This window comes from Spea bombifrons, chromosome 3, assembly GCF_027358695.1.
Source record: "Spea bombifrons isolate aSpeBom1 chromosome 3, aSpeBom1.2.pri, whole genome shotgun sequence".
Classification (NCBI taxonomy): Eukaryota; Metazoa; Chordata; class Amphibia; order Anura; family Pelobatidae; genus Spea; species Spea bombifrons.
The window spans coordinates 122,231,552-122,247,468 of record NC_071089.1 but is presented as its reverse complement, the minus strand read 5'-3'; the positions used below and the strand labels follow the sequence as shown (position 1 = coordinate 122,247,468).

Here is a 15,917-nt window from a genome sequence, read left to right as displayed (position 1 = left end):
TGTATAGTTGTGTTGTTAGAGTGAGTTAGTGTATAGTTGTGTTGTTAGAGTGAGTTAGTGTATAGTTGTGTTGTTAGAGTGAGTTAGTGTATAGTTGTGTTGTTAGAGTGAGTTAGTGTATAGTTGTGTTGTTAGAGTGAGTTAGTGTATAGTTGTGTTGTTAGAGTGAGTTAGTGTATAGTTGTGTTGTTAGAGTGAGTTAGTGTATATTTGTGTTGTTAGAGTGAGTTAGTGTATATTTGTGTTGTTAGAGTGAGTTAGTGTATATTTGTGTTATTATAGTGAGTTAGTGTATATTTGTGTTGTTAGAGTGAGTTAGTGTATAGTTGTGTTGTTAGAGTGAGTTAGTGTATAGTTGTGTTGTTAGAGTGAGTTAGTGTATAGTTGTGTTGTTAGAGTGAGTTAGTGTATAGTTGTGTTGTTAGAGTGAGTTAGTGTATAGTTGTGTTGTTAGAGTGAGTTAGTGTATAGTTGTGTTGTTAGAGTGAGTTAGTGTATAGTTGTGTTGTTAGAGTGAGTTAGTGTATAGTTGTGTTGTTAGAGTGAGTTAGTGTATAGTTGTGTTGTTAGAGTGAGTTAGTGTATAGTTGTGTTGTTAGAGTGAGTTAGTGTATATTTGTGTTGTTAGAGTGAGTTAGTGTATAGTTGTGTTGTTAGAGTGAGTTAGTGTATAGTTGTGTTGTTAGAGTGAGTTAGTGTATAGTTGTGTTGTTAGAGTGAGTTAGTGTATAGTTGTGTTGTTAGAGTGAGTTAGTGTATAGTTGTGTTGTTAGAGTGAGTTAGTGTATATTTGTGTTGTTAGAGTGAGTTAGTGTATATTTGTGTTGTTAGAGTGAGTTAGTGTATATTTGTGTTATTATAGTGAGTTAGTGTATATTTGTGTTGTTAGAGTGAGTTAGTGTATAGTTGTGTTGTTAGAGTGAGTTAGTGTATAGTTGTGTTGTTATAGTGAGTTAGTGTATATTTGTGTTGTTAGAGTGAGTTAGTGTATATTTGTGTTGTTAGAGGGAGTGAGTGTATAGTTGTGTTGTTAGAGTGAGTTAGTGTATAGTTGTGTTGTTAGAGTGAGTTAGTGTATATTTGTGTTGTTAGAGTGAGTTAGTGTATAGTTGTGTTGTTAGAGTGAGTTAGTGTATATTTGTGTTGTTAGAGTGAGTTAGTGTATAGTTGTGTTGTTAGAGTGAGTTAGTGTATAGTTGTGTTGTTATAGTGAGTTAGTGTATATTTGTGTTGTTAGAGTGAGTTAGTGTATATTTGTGTTGTTAGAGTGAGTTAGTGTATAGTTGTGTTGTTAGAGTGAGTTAGTGTATATTTGTGTTGTTAGAGTGAGTTAGTGTATAGTTGTGTTGTTAGAGTGAGTTAGTGTATAGTTGTGTTGTTAGAGTGAGTTAGTGTATAGTTGTGTTGTTAGAGTGAGTTAGTGTATAGTTGTGTTGTTAGAGTGAGTTAGTGTATAGTTGTGTTGTTAGAGTGAGTTAGTGTATATTTGTGTTGTTAGAGTGAGTTAGTGTATATTTGTGTTGTTAGAGTGAGTTAGTGTATAGTTGTGTTGTTAGAGTGAGTTAGTGTATATTTGTGTTGTTAGAGTGAGTTAGTGTATATTTGTGTTGTTAGAGTGAGTTAGTGTATATTTGTGTTGTTAGAGTGAGTTAGTGTATATTTGTGTTGTTAGTGAGTTAGTGTATATTTGTGTTGTTAGTGAGTTAGTGTATAGTTGTGTTGTTAGAGGGAGTTAGTGTATAGTTGTGTTGTTAGAGTGAGTTAGTGTATATTTGTGTTGTTAGAGTGAGTTAGTGTATATTTGTGTTGTTAGAGTGAGTTAGTGTATAGTTGTGTTGTTAGAGTGAGTTAGTGTATAGTTGTGTTGTTAGAGTGAGTTAGTGTATAGTTGTGTTGTTAGAGTGAGTTAGTGTATAGTTGTGTTGTTAGAGTGAGTTAGTGTATAGTTGTGTTGTTAGAGTGAGTTAGTGTATATTTGTGTTGTTAGAGTGAGTTAGTGTATAGTTGTGTTGTTAGAGTGAGTTAGTGTATATTTGTGTTGTTAGAGTGAGTTAGTGTATAGTTGTGTTGTTAGAGGGAGTTAGTGTATAGTTGTGTTGTTAGAGTGAGTTAGTGTATATTTGTGTTGTTAGAGTGAGTTAGTGTATATTTGTGTTGTTAGAGTGAGTTAGTGTATATTTGTGTTGTTAGAGTGAGTTAGTGTATATTTGTGTTGTTAGAGTGAGTTAGTGTATAGTTGTGTTGTTAGAGTGAGTTAGTGTATATTTGTGTTATTATAGTGAGTTAGTGTATAGTTGTGTTGTTAGAGTGAGTTAGTGTATATTTGTGTTGTTAGAGTGAGTTAGTGTATATTTGTGTTGTTAGAGTGAGTTAGTGTATAGTTGTGTTGTTAGAGTGAGTTAGTGTATATTTGTGTTGTTAGAGTGAGTTAGTGTATATTTGTGTTGTTAGAGTGAGTTAGTGTATAGTTGTGTTGTTAGAGTGAGTTAGTGTATAGTTGTGTTGTTAGAGTGAGTTAGTGTATAGTTGTGTTGTTAGAGTGAGTTAGTGTATAGTTGTGTTGTTAGAGTGAGTTAGTGTATAGTTGTGTTGTTAGAGTGAGTTAGTGTATAGTTGTGTTGTTAGAGTGAGTTAGTGTATATTTGTGTTGTTAGAGTGAGTTAGTGTATAGTTGTGTTGTTAGAGTGAGTTAGTGTATAGTTGTGTTGTTAGAGTGAGTTAGTGTATAGTTGTGTTGTTAGAGTGAGTTAGTGTATAGTTGTGTTGTTAGAGTGAGTTAGTGTATAGTTGTGTTGTTAGAGTGAGTTAGTGTATATTTGTGTTGTTAGAGTGAGTTAGTGTATAGTTGTGTTGTTAGAGTGAGTTAGTGTATAGTTGTGTTGTTAGAGTGAGTTAGTGTATAGTTGTGTTGTTAGAGGGAGTTAGTGTATAGTTGTGTTGTTAGAGTGAGTTAGTGTATATTTGTGTTGTTAGAGTGAGTTAGTGTATATTTGTGTTGTTAGAGTGAGTTAGTGTATATTTGTGTTGTTAGAGTGAGTTAGTGTATAGTTGTGTTGTTAGAGTGAGTTAGTGTATATTTGTGTTATTATAGTGAGTTAGTGTATATTTGTGTTATTATAGTGAGTTAGTGTATAGTTGTGTTGTTAGAGTGAGTTAGTGTATAGTTGTGTTGTTATAGTGAGTTAGTGTATAGTTGTGTTGTTAGAGTGAGTTAGTGTATAGTTGTGTTGTTAGAGTGAGTTAGTGTATATTTGTGTTGTTAGTGAGTTAGTGTATATTTGTGTTGTTAGAGTGAGTTAGTGTATATTTGTGTTGTTAGTGAGTTAGTGTATAGTTGTGTTGTTAGAGTGAGTTAGTGTATAGTTGTGTTGTTAGAGTGAGTTAGTGTATATTTGTGTTGTTAGAGTGAGTTAGTGTATATTTGTGTTGTTAGAGTGAGTTAGTGTATAGTTGTGTTGTTAGAGTGAGTTAGTGTATATTTGTGTTATTATAGTGAGTTAGTGTATATTTGTGTTGTTAGAGTGAGTTAGTGTATATTTGTGTTGTTAGAGTGAGTTAGTGTATATTTGTGTTGTTAGTGAGTTAGTGTATAGTTGTGTTGTTAGAGTGAGTTAGTGTATAGTTGTGTTGTTAGAGTGAGTTAGTGTATAGTTGTGTTGTTAGAGGGAGTTAGTGTATAGTTGTGTTGTTAGAGGGAGTTAGTGTATAGTTGTGTTGTTAGAGGGAGTTAGTGTATAGTTGTGTTGTTAGAGGGAGTTAGTGTATAGTTGTGTTGTTAGAGTGAGTGTATATCTTTCGTGTGAGTGAGTGTGTCGGTGTGTAATTCGGTTTAATTATCAGTCGGTTGTCCCCGACCATCACCCCGGGACAGAGCGCTCAGCTCAATGTCCCCGGCCTCAATGGTCCGTGTAACCGGAAGTGGTCTGCCGGCTCTTGCTTTCAGGAACTACATTACCCTGTATGCTTTGCGGGTTTACCAGGGAACTTCCGGTTTGTGCCTTGTGACTTTTCTGCCTCCGAGGTGAGTTTGAGTCGAAGGGAAGCTGCAGAGTTCGCTATGTGTATTCACTCACTCACTGAGTGCCCACTGCCTGTCGCCCAACCACCCACTCACTGAGTTCCCACTGCCTAACCACCTCCCACCCACTCACTGAGTGCCCACTGCCTGTCCAGCTCCCACCCACTCACTGAGTGCCCACTGCCTGTCCACCTCCCACCCAGTCAATGAGTGCCCACTGCCTGTCCACCACCCAGTCAATGAATGCCCACTGCCTGCCCCCCCCCCACTCACTCAGTGCTCACTGGCTGTCCCCCACACATTCTGTGCCCGTGGGGTGTACTCGCCCGGCACTGAGTGACATTCTCTGCCTGCGGAGTGTGCTCGCCCGGCACTGAGTGACATTCTCTGCCCGCGGGGTGTACTCGCCCGGCACTGAGTGACATTCTCTGCCTGCGGGGTGTGCTCGCCCGGCACTGAGTGACATTCTCTGCCCGCGGGATGTACTCGCCCGGCACTGAGTGACATTCTCTGCCCGCAGGGTGTACTCGCCCGGCACTGAGTGACATTCTCTGCCCTCGTGGTGTACTCGCCCGGCACTGAGTGACATTCTCTGCCTGCGGGGTGTACTCGCCCGGCACTGAGTGACATTCTCTGCCCTCGTGGTGTACTCGCCCGGCACTGAGTGACATTCTCTGCCTGCGGGGTGTACTCCCCCGGCACTGAGTGACATTCTCTGCCTGCGGGGTGTACTCCCCCTACACTGAGTGACATTCTCTGCCTGCGGGGTGTACTCCCCCTGCACTGAGTGACATTCTCTGCCTGCGGGGTGTACTCCCCCGGCACTGAGTGACATTCTCTGCCTGCGTGGGTGTACTCGCCCGGCACTGAGTGACATTCTCTGCCTGCGGGGTGTACTCGCCCGGCACTGAGTGACATTCTCTGCCTGCAGGGTGTACTCGCCCGGCACTGAGTGACATTCTCTGCCTGCGGGGTGTACTTGCCTGGCACTGAGTGACATTCTGTGCCCGCGCGGGGGGGGGTACTCGTTCAGCACGTGTGAGCCGCGGGTGTACTCTGTGACGTGTAATGAGAGCTCTCTCCTGGCGCAGGGGATGGCCGCACTGTGGAGGGGGTATCAGAAGCTGCTGGCGTTACATCCATGGAAAGTCCAGATTATAACAGCAGGTGATGTCAGCAGAGATTATTATTTTATTTATTAGTAGTATTATTATTTTATCATTAGTAGTATTTTATTTTGTTTTATTATTAGTAGTAGTATTTTATTGATTATTTTTATTAGTAATAATATTTTATTAGTAGTATTATTTTATTTTTTATTTATTATTAGTGATGTTTTATTAGTAGTAGTTTATTTTGTATTTATTATTTTTTTATTAGTAGTATTTTATTTTGTGTTTTATTATTAGTAGTAGGATTTTATTGATTATTATTAGTAATATTATTTTATTAGTAATAGTAGGATTTTATTATTATTAGTAATATTATTTTATTTATTTTGTATTATTAGTAATATTATTTTATTAGTAGTATTTTATTTTGTATTTTATTATTAGTAGTAGGATTTTATTTATTTTGTATTATTAGTAATATTATTTTATTAGTAATAGTAGGATTTTATTATTATTAGTAATATTATTTTATTTATTTTGTATTATTAGTAATATTATTTTATTAGTAGTATTTTATTTTGTATTTTATTATTAGTAGTAGGATTTTATTGATTATTATTATTAATATTATTTTATTATTAGTAGGATTTTGATTATTATTAGTAATATTATTTTATTAGTAGTATATTTTATTTTGTATTAGTGATATTATTTTATTAGTAGTATTATTTTATTTTGTATTTTATTAGTAGTAGTAGGGTTTTATTGATTATTATTAGTAATATGATTTTATTAGTAGTATATCATTTTATTTTGTATGTATTATTAGTAGTATCATTATTTTATTTTTAGTAGTATTATTAGTAGCAATATTTTATTTTTTGCTATTATTACTAGTATTATGGTATTTTATTTTTAGAACCCCTTAATAACACAGCAATTTTTTTTCTCTTTGTACCCCTGCCACGGGTTGTAACATTCTGGAATTTTCTTCTCTCTCGGTTACTGACCCCGCACCGTGATAGATTGTTTTTCAGAAACCATTATTAATTATACATGTATACATTACAACCCTGCTATACCAAGGCATACCATTGGGGGCGCTGTGTGTGTCAGTAATATAGAGATTACAGCCCCGCTATCCCAAGATATACCAATGGGGGCGCTGTGTGTCCGTAATATACACATTACGGCCCACTATCTCAAGACATACCAATGGAGGCGCTGTGTGTGTCAGTAATATACACATTACGGCCCACTATCTCAAGACATACCAATGGGGGCGCTGTGTGTCCGTAATACACACATTAGGGCCCACTATCTCAAGACATACCAATGGAGGCGCTGTGTGTGTCAGTAATATACACATTACGGCCCGCTATCCCAAGACATACCAATGGGGGCGCTGTGTGTCAGTAATACACACATTACGGCCCAGCTATCCCAAGACATACCAATGGGGGCGCTGTGTGTGAGTAACACACACATTACGGCCCCGCTATCCCAAGGCACACCATTGGGGGCGCTGTGTGTCCGTAATATACACATTACGGCCCGCTATCCCAAGGCACACCATTGGGGGTGCTCTGTGTCACTAATATACATATTACAGCCCGCTATCCCAAGACATACCAATGGGGGCGCTGTGTGTCAGTAATATACACATTACGGCCTGCTATCCCAAGACATACCAATGTTGGCGCTGTGTGTCCGTAATATACACATTACGGGCCGCTATCCCAAGACATACCACTGGGGGTGCTGTGTGTCAGTAATACACCCATTACAGCCTGCTATCCCAAGGCATACCCATTGGTATGTCTTGGGAAAGCAGAGGTGTAATGTGTGTATTACTGACACACAGCGCCCCCAGTGGTATGTCTTGGGATAGCGGGCTGTAATGTGTGTATTACTGACACACAGTGCCCCCAGTGGTATGTCTTGGGATAGCGGGCTGTAATGTGTATATTACTGACACACAGTGCCCCCAGTGGTATGTCTTGGGATAGAAGGGCCGTAATGTGTATATTACGGACACACAGCGCCCCCATTGATATGTTTTGGGGTAGCAGGCTGTAATGTGTATATTACTGACACACAGCGCCCCCAGTGGTATGTCTTGGGATAGCAGGCTGTAATGTGTGTATTACTGACACACAGCGCCCCCATTGGTATGTTTTGGGATAGCAGGCTGTAATGTGTGTATTACTGACACACAGCCCCCAGTGGTATGTTTTGGGATAGCAGGCTGTAATGTGTGTATTACTGACACACAGCGCCCCCATTGGTATGTCTTGGGAAAGCAGAGGTGTAATGTGTGTATTACTGACACACAGCGCCCCCAGTGGTATGTCTTGGGATAGCGGGCTGTAATGTGTGTATTACTGACACACAGTGCCCCCAGTGGTATGTCTTGGGATAGCAGGCTGTAATGTGTATATTACTGACACACAGTGCCCCCAGTGGTATGTCTTGGGATAGCAGGGCCGTAATGTGTATATTACGGACACACAGCGCCCCCATTGATATGTTTTGGGATAGCAGGCTGTAATGTGTATATTACTGACACACAGCGCCCCCAGTGGTATGTCTTGGGATAGCAGGCTGTAATGTGTGTATTACTGACACACAGCGCCCCCATTGGTATGTTTTGGGATAGCAGGCTGTAATGTGTGTATTACTGACACACAGCCCCCAGTGGTATGTTTTGGGATAGCAGGCTGTAATGTGTGTATTACTGACACACAGCGCCCCCATTGGTATGTCTTGGGAAAGCAGAGGTGTAATGTGTGTATTACTGACACACAGCGCCCCCAGTGGTATGTCTTGGGATAGCGGGCTGTAATGTGTGTATTACTGACACACAGTGCCCCCAGTGGTATGTCTTGGGATAGCAGGCTGTAATGTGTATATTACTGACACACAGTGCCCCCAGTGGTATGTCTTGGGATAGCAGGGCCGTAATGTGTATATTACGGACACACAGCGCCCCCATTGATATGTTTTGGGATAGCAGGCTGTAATATGTATATTACGGACACACAGCGCCCCCAGTGGTATGTCTTGGGATAGCGGGCTGTAATGTGTGTATTACTGACACACAGTGCCCCCAGTGGTATGTCTTGGGATAGCAGGCTGTAATGTGTATATTACTGACACACAGCGCCCCCAGTGGTATGTCTTGGGATAGCAGGCTGTAATGTGTATATTACTTACACACAGCACCCCCAGTGGTATGTCTTGGGATAGCAGGCTGTAATGTGTGTATTACTGACACACAGCGCCCCCATTGGTATGTTTTGGGATAGCAGGCTGTAATGTGTGTATTACTGACACACAGCCCCCAGTGGTATGTTTTGGGATAGCAGGCTGTAATGTGTGTATTACTGACACACAGCGCCCCCATTGGTATGTCTTGGGATAGTGGGGCTGTAATGTGTATATTACTGACACACAGCGCCCCCAGTGGTATGTCTTGGGATAGCAGGGCTTTAAGACATGTTACTGTGTGTAAGGGCAACACAGAGTCCCCCTTGTCATCACCGTATGTTCTCTCTCTCAGGGTCCCTTGTTGGGGTCGGTGATGTCATTTCCCAGCAGCTGTTGGAGAGGAGAGGTCTGAGAAACCACAACGTGGGCAGAACAGTTAGAATGATGGGAGTTGGATTCTGTTTAGTGGTAATGTATCTCTTCACCTATCACAGTAATTTTTGTCTGCTTTATTTCCTCCCTCTTGTTTATTGTTGCCCTGTCTTTGTGCCCCCCAGGGCCCCGTGATCGGGGGATGGTACAAGGTTTTAGATCGTCTAGTTCCGGGGAGCAGTAAGTCAGTGGCACTGAAGAAAATGCTTCTGGACCAGGTAATAAACCCTGAGAGAGGGGCAGACTCCACACCCTATAGCTCCCTTCTGGCTATGTTGCCCTGCAGTGGGAGGGGCATACTCCGTGTACCTGTATTATACTCAGTGCCGTACTCTCCGCAGGGTGCGTTTGCTCCGTGCTTTCTTGGTTGTTTCCTTTCTGTTGTTTCTGCTCTGAACGGACTCTCCACAGAGGAAATCTGGGGCAAATTAAAGAGGGTGAGTGGCCATAATTTGTGAATCTGCTATGGATACAGAGTGAGTAATGGAGGGTGACTGGGGTGGGGTTGGGGGACTAAAACAGATGGTGAAATGGCGGTGGGGTGGTATGGACTGGGTAATGAGGGTGTAGGGGGTAATACAGGCTGTGTAATTACAGGGACAGGTGAGGGGCCCCTGCTCAGATATTACAGGGACAGGTGAGTGGCCCCTGCTCAGATATTACAGGGACAGATGAGGGGCCCCTGCTCAGATATTACAGGGACAGGTGAGGGGCCCCTGCTCAGATATTACAGGGACAGGTGAGGGGCCCCTGCTCAGATATTACAGGGACAGGCGAGGGGCCTCTGCTCAGATATTACAGGGACAGGTGAGGGGCCCCTGCTCAGATATTACAGAGACAGGTGAGGGGCCCCTGCTCAGATATTACAGGGACAGGTGAGGGGCCCCTGCTCAGATATTACAGGGACAGGTGAGGGGCCCCTGCTCAGATATTACAGGGACAGGTGAGGGGCCCCTGCTCAGATATTACAGGGACAGGCGAGGGGCCCCTGCTCAGATATTACAGGGACAGGTGAGGGGCCCCTGCTCAGATATTACAGGGACAGGCGAGGGGCCCCTGCTCAGATATAACAGAGACAGGCGAGGGGCCCCTGCGCAGATATTACAGGGACAGGCGAGGGGCCTCTGCTCAGATATTACAGGAACAGGTGAGGGGCCCCTGCTCAGATATTACAGGAACAGGTGAGGGGCCCCTGCTCAGATATTACAGGGACAGGTGAGGGGCCCCTGCTCAGATATTACAGGAACAGGTGAGGGGCCCCTGCTCAGATATTACAGGGACAGGTGAGGAGCCCCTGCTCAGATATTACAGGGACAGGTGAGGGGCCCCTGCTCGCGTACCCCTGTGTTATGCAGTTATTGTTTGTTTTTCAGGATTATAAGGACGCTCTGATCACCAATTATTATGTGAGTTTCTGCAGTGAATTATTTCTGCCCCGTGCTCTGTGGTGTGTGATGTCATCAGGTTGGGGTCAAACGAGGACTTTCATAGACCGGACATCCCATTACTCTGCACTATAATGCGTGTGTTCCTCCTGTTACCCCGCCCAGTGCCCTTTATTCCCCTGTTACCCCGCCCAGTGCCCTTAATTCCCCTGTTACCCCGCCTAGTGCCCTTAATTCCCCTGTTACCCCGCACATGTGCCCTTAATCCCCCTGTTACTCCGCCCACGTGCCCTTATTCCTCTTTGTTACCCAGCCTACGTGCCCTTTATCCTCCTGTTACCCCGCCCACATGCCTTTTATCCTCCTGTTACCCCACCCACGTGCCCTTAATCCTCCTGTTACCCAACCACGTGCCGTTATTCCTCCTGTTACCCTGCCCACATGCCCTTAATCCTCCTGTTACCCCACTCACGTGCCCTTATTCCTCCTGTTACCCCACCCACGTACCCTTATTCCTCCTGTTACCCCATCTACGCCTCATTATACAGGTAATATGTTTATATGAACTGTAACTCACCACATTGCGGGCACTTGTTTTTGTCACAGATCTGGCCGGCGGTGCAGATAGCCAACTTCTACTTTATCCCGTTATACCACCGGTAGGTGGACTGTGTGATGTATTGTCTGCTCTCTCCTGCCGCGGTGTTTTGTGTAACCGTTTCTGGGTTTATTGCCTGCTCTCTCCTGCCGCGGTGTTTTGTGTAACCGTTTCTGGGTTTATTGCCTGCTCTCCCCCGCCGCGGTGTTATGTGTAACTGTTTCCGGGTTTATTGTCTGCTCTCCCCTGCCGTGGTGTTATGTGTAACCGTTTCCGGGTTTATTGTCTGCTCTCTCCTGCCGCGGTGTTATGTGTAACCGTTTCCGGGTTTATTGTCTGCTCTCTCCTGCCGCGGTGTTTTGTGTAACCGTTTCTGGGTTTATTGCCTGCTCTCCCCCGCCGCGGTGTTATGTGTAACTGTTTCCGGGTTTATTGTCTGCTCTCCCCTGCCGTGGTGTTATGTGTAACCGTTTCCGGGTTTATTGTCTGCTCTCTCCTGCCGCGGTGTTATGTGTAACCGTTTCTGGGTTTATTGCCTGCTCTCCCCCGCCGCGGTGTTATGTGTAACCGTTTCCGGGTTTATTGTCTGCTCTCCCCTGCCGCGGTGTTATGTGTAACCGTTTCTGGGTTTATTGTCTGCTCTCCCCTGCCGCGGTGTTTTGTGTAACCGTTTCCGGGTTTATTGTCTGCTCTCCCCTGCCGCGGTGTTATGTGTAACCGTTTCTGGGTTTATTGTCTGCTCTCTCCTGCCGCGGTGTTATGTGTAACCGTTTCTGGGTTTATTGTCTGCTCTCTCCTGCCGCGGTGTTATGTGTAACCGTTTCTGGGTTTATTGTCTGCTCTCTCCTGCCGCGGTGTTATGTGTAACCGTTTCCGGGTTTATTGTCTGCTCTCCCCTGCCGCGGTGTTATGTGTAACCGTTTCCGGGTTTATTGTCTGCTCTCCCCTGCCGCGGTGTTATGTGTAACCGTTTCTGGGTTTATTGTCTGCTCTCCCCTGCCGCGGTGTTATGTGTAACCGTTTCTGGGTTTATTGTCTGCTCTCCCCTGCCGCGGTGTTATGTGTAACCGTTTCCGGGTTTATTGTCTGCTCTCTCCTGCCGTGGTGTTATGTGTAACCATTTCTGGGTTTATTGTCTGCTCTCCCCTGCTGCGGTGTTATGTGTAACCGTTTCCGGGTTTATTGTCTGCTCTCCCCTGCCGCGGTGTTATGTGTAACCGTTTCCGGGGTTTATTGTCTGCTCTCCCCTGCCACGGTGTTATGTGTAACCGTTTCCGGGTTTATTGTCTGCTCTCCCCTGCTGTGGTGTTATGTGTAACCGTTTCCGGCTTTATTGTCTGCTCTCCCCTGCCGCGGTGTTATGTGTAACCGTTTCTGGGTTTATTGTCTGCTCTCCCCTGCCGCGGTGTTATGTGTAACCGTTTCCGGGTTTATTGTCTGCTCTCCCCTGCCGTGGTGTTTTGTGTAACCGTTTCTGGGTTTATTGTCTGCTCTCCCCTGCCGCGGTGTTATGTGTAACCGTTTCCGGGTTTATTGTCTGCTCTCCCCTGCCGTGGTGTTTTGTGTAACCGTTTCTGGGTTTATTGTCTGCTCTCCCCTGCCGCGGTGTTATGTGTAACCGTTTCTGGGTTTGTCTGCTCTCCCCTGCCGCGGTGTTTTGTGTAACTGTTTCCGGGTTTATTTTCTGCTCTCCCCTGCCGCGGTGTTATGTGTAACCGTTTCTGGGTTTATTGTCTGCTCTCTCCTGCCGCGGTGTTATGTGTAACCGTTTCCGGGTTTATTGTCTGCTCTCTCCTGCCGCGGTGTTATGTGTAACCGTTTCTGGGTTTATTGTCTGCTCTCTCCTGCCGCGGTGTTATGTGTAACCGTTTCTAGGTTTATTGTCTGCTCTCTCCTGCCGCGGTGTTATGTGTAACCGTTTCCGGGTTTATTGTCTGCTCTCCCCTGCCGCGGTGTTATGTGTAACTGTTTCTGGGTTTATTGTCTGCTCTCCCCTGCCGCGGTGTTATGTGTAACCATTTCTGGGTTTATTGTCTGCTCTCCCCTGCCGCGGTGTTATGTGTAACCGTTTCCGGGTTTATTGTCTGCTCTCTCCTGCCGCGGTGTTATGTGTAACCATTTCTGGGTTTATTGTCTGCTCTCCCCTGCCGCGGTGTTATGTGTAACCGTTTCCGGGTTTATTGTCTGCTCTCCCCTGCCGCGGTGTTATGTGTAACCGTTTCTGGGTTTATTGTCTGCTCTCCCCTGCCGCGGTGTTATGTGTAACCGTTTCTGGGTTTATTGTCTGCTCTCCCCTGCCGTGGTGTTATGTGTAACAGTTTCCGGGTTTATTTTCTGCTCTCCCCTGCCGCGGTGTTATGTGTAACCGTTTCCGGGTTTATTGTCTGCTCTCTCCTGCCGCGGTGTTATGTGTAACCGTTTCCGGGTTTATTGTCTGCTCTCCCCTGCCGCGGTGTTATGTGTAACCGTTTCCCGGTTTATTGTCTGCTCTCCCCTGCCGCGGTGTTATGTGTAACCGTTTCTGGGTTTATTGTCTGCTCTCCCCTGCTGCGGTGTTATGTGTAACCGTTTCTGGGTTTATTGTCTGCTCTCCCCTGCCGCGTTGTTATGTGTAACCGTTTCCGGGTTTATTGTCTGCTGTCCCCTGCCGCGGTGTTATGTGTAACCGTTTCTGGGTTTATTGTCTTCTCCCCTGCCGCGGTGTTATGTGTAACCGTTTCCCGGTTTATTGTCTGCTCTCCCCTGCCGCGGTGTTATGTGTAACCGTTTCTGGGTTTATTGTCTGCTCTCCCCTGCCGCGGTGTTATGTGTAACCGTTTCTAGGTTTATTGTCTGCTCTCCCCTGCCGCGGTGTTATGTGTAACCGTTTCAGGGTTTATTGTCTGCTCTCCCCTGCCGTGGTGTTATGTGTAACCGTTTCTAGGTTTATTGTCTGCTCTCCCCTGCCGCGGTGTTATGTGTAACCGTTTCCGGGTTTATTGTCTGCTCTCTCCTGCCGCGGTGTTATGTGTAACCGTTTCCGGGTTTATTGTCTGCTCTCCCCTGCCGCGGTGTTATGTGTAACCATTTCTGGGTTTATTGTCTGCTCTCCCCTGCCGCGGTGTTATGTGTAACCGTTTCAGGGTTTATTGTCTGCTCTCCCCTGCCGCGGTGTTATGTGTAACCGTTTCTGGGTTTATTGTCTGCTCTCCCCTGCCGCGGTGTTATGTGTAACCGTTTCTGGGTTTATTGTCTGCTCTCTCCTGCCGCGGTGTTATGTGTAACCGTTTCTGGGTTTATTGTCTGCTCTCTCCTGCCGCGGTGTTATGTGTAACCGTTTCCGGGATTTATTGTCTGCTCTCCCCTGCCACGGTGTTATGTGTAACCGTTTCTGGGTTTATTGTCTGCTCTCTCCTGCCGCGGTGTTATGTGTAACCGTTTCCGCGTTTATTGTCTGCTCTCCCCTGCTGTGGTGTTATGTGTAACCGTTTCCGGCTTTATTGTCTGCTCTCCCCTGCCGCGGTGTTATGTGTAACCGTTTCTGGGTTTATTGTCTGCCCTTCCCTGCCGCGGTGTTATGTGTAAGCGTTTCCGGGTTTATTGTCTGCTCTCCCCTGCCGCGGTGTTATGTGTAACCGTTTCTGGGTTTATTGTCTGCTCTCTCCTGCCGCGGTGTTATGTGTAACCGTTTCTGGGTTTATTGTCTGCTCTCCCCTGCCGCGGTGTTATGTGTAACCGTTTCTGGGTTTATTGTCTGCTCTCCCCTGCCGCGCTGTTATGTGTAACCGTTTCTGGGTTTATTGTCTGCTCTCTCCTGCCGCGGTGTTATGTGTAACCGTTTCTGGGTTTATTGTCTGCTCTCTCCTGCCGCGGTGTTATGTGTAACCGTTTCCGGGATTTATTGTCTGCTCTCCCCTGCCACGGTGTTATGTGTAACCGTTTCTGGGTTTATTGTCTGCTCTCTCCTGCCGCGGTGTTATGTGTAACCGTTTCCGCGTTTATTGTCTGCTCTCCCCTGCTGTGGTGTTATGTGTAACCGTTTCCGGCTTTATTGTCTGCTCTCCCCTGCCGCGGTGTTATGTGTAACCGTTTCTGGGTTTATTGTCTGCCCTTCCCTGCCGCGGTGTTATGTGTAAGCGTTTCCGGGTTTATTGTCTGCTCTCCCCTGCCGCGGTGTTATGTGTAACCGTTTCTGGGTTTATTGTCTGCTCTCTCCTGCCGCGGTGTTATGTGTAACCGTTTCTGGGTTTATTGTCTGCTCTCCCCTGCCGCGGTGTTATGTGTAACCGTTTCTGGGTTTATTGTCTGCTCTCCCCTGCCGCGGTGTTTTGTGTAACCGTTTCTGGGTTTATTGTCTGCTCTCCCCCGCTGTGGTGTTTTGTGTAACCGTTTCCGGGTTTATTGTCTGCTCTCCCCTGCCGCGGTGTTATGTGTAACCGTTTCTGGGTTTATTGTCTTCTCTCCTGCCGCGGTGTTATGTGTAACCGTTTCCGGGTTTATTGTCTGCTCTCCCCCGCTGTGGTGTTTTGTGTAACCGTTTCCGGGTTTATTGTCTGCTCTCCCCCGCTGCGGTGTTTTGTGTAACCGTTTCTGGGTTTCTGACGTCTTTTCTCGCTGTAGGTTGGCTGTCGTACAGTGTGTGGCAATTATCTGGAACTCGTATCTCTCTTGGAAAGCGAACAAGGCCTAGACCAGTGCGAAGCCTTCCGGAAATAGAAGAAGAAGAAATCCTTTGGTCCATAACGTGTTGGTTGAAGCCCAGTCTTTCTGATCTGGTCTCCTTCCGTGTGCAGATTTCTACCTCAGTGACCCGGGATTTGCCTGCGGCCGGGGCAGGAGTAGCGTCTTGTACTTTATATTCCGTCTGTTTTGCCCTCAAGGCTCTGCTGTGATCACAAAACGCTGTGAAATGTTTTTTTTATTTCAGGCTCTGCCGTCCCGAAGCCTCCTGACTCGTAGCCCCCGTTACTGGGTCCACAAATAAAATGGCTTCTCCACCAGTCCGTACACAATATGAATTCCCACGCCGTCTGACCTGAGCTGCTGATACTGAAAGCGACCCCCCAAATTAACACTATAAAGCGGGGAGTAAACTGGTGGCTGAGAGGGGCAAAGCAAGGAGCAAACTGAGGGGGACACGGGTGTAAAGGGGAGGAAGACTGGGGTAAAGGATGTAAAACATG

General features: G+C 45.5%; 1 protein-coding gene across 1 annotated transcript; it reads left to right on the top strand.

The window, feature by feature from the left end:
- The first annotated feature begins 3,983 nt into the window (after positions 1-3,983).
- Positions 3,984-15,734, top strand: MPV17 (mitochondrial inner membrane protein MPV17). The gene is made up of 8 exons (XM_053459318.1): positions 3,984-4,021; positions 5,110-5,185; positions 8,693-8,808; positions 8,898-8,990; positions 9,114-9,209; positions 10,146-10,178; positions 10,764-10,816; positions 15,355-15,734. Exons 2-8 carry the CDS (start codon positions 5,113-5,115, stop codon positions 15,422-15,424), a joined length of 534 nt encoding a protein of 177 aa, XP_053315293.1. The 5' UTR covers positions 3,984-4,021; positions 5,110-5,112; the 3' UTR covers positions 15,425-15,734.
- Positions 15,735-15,917: the final 183 nt, after the last annotated feature.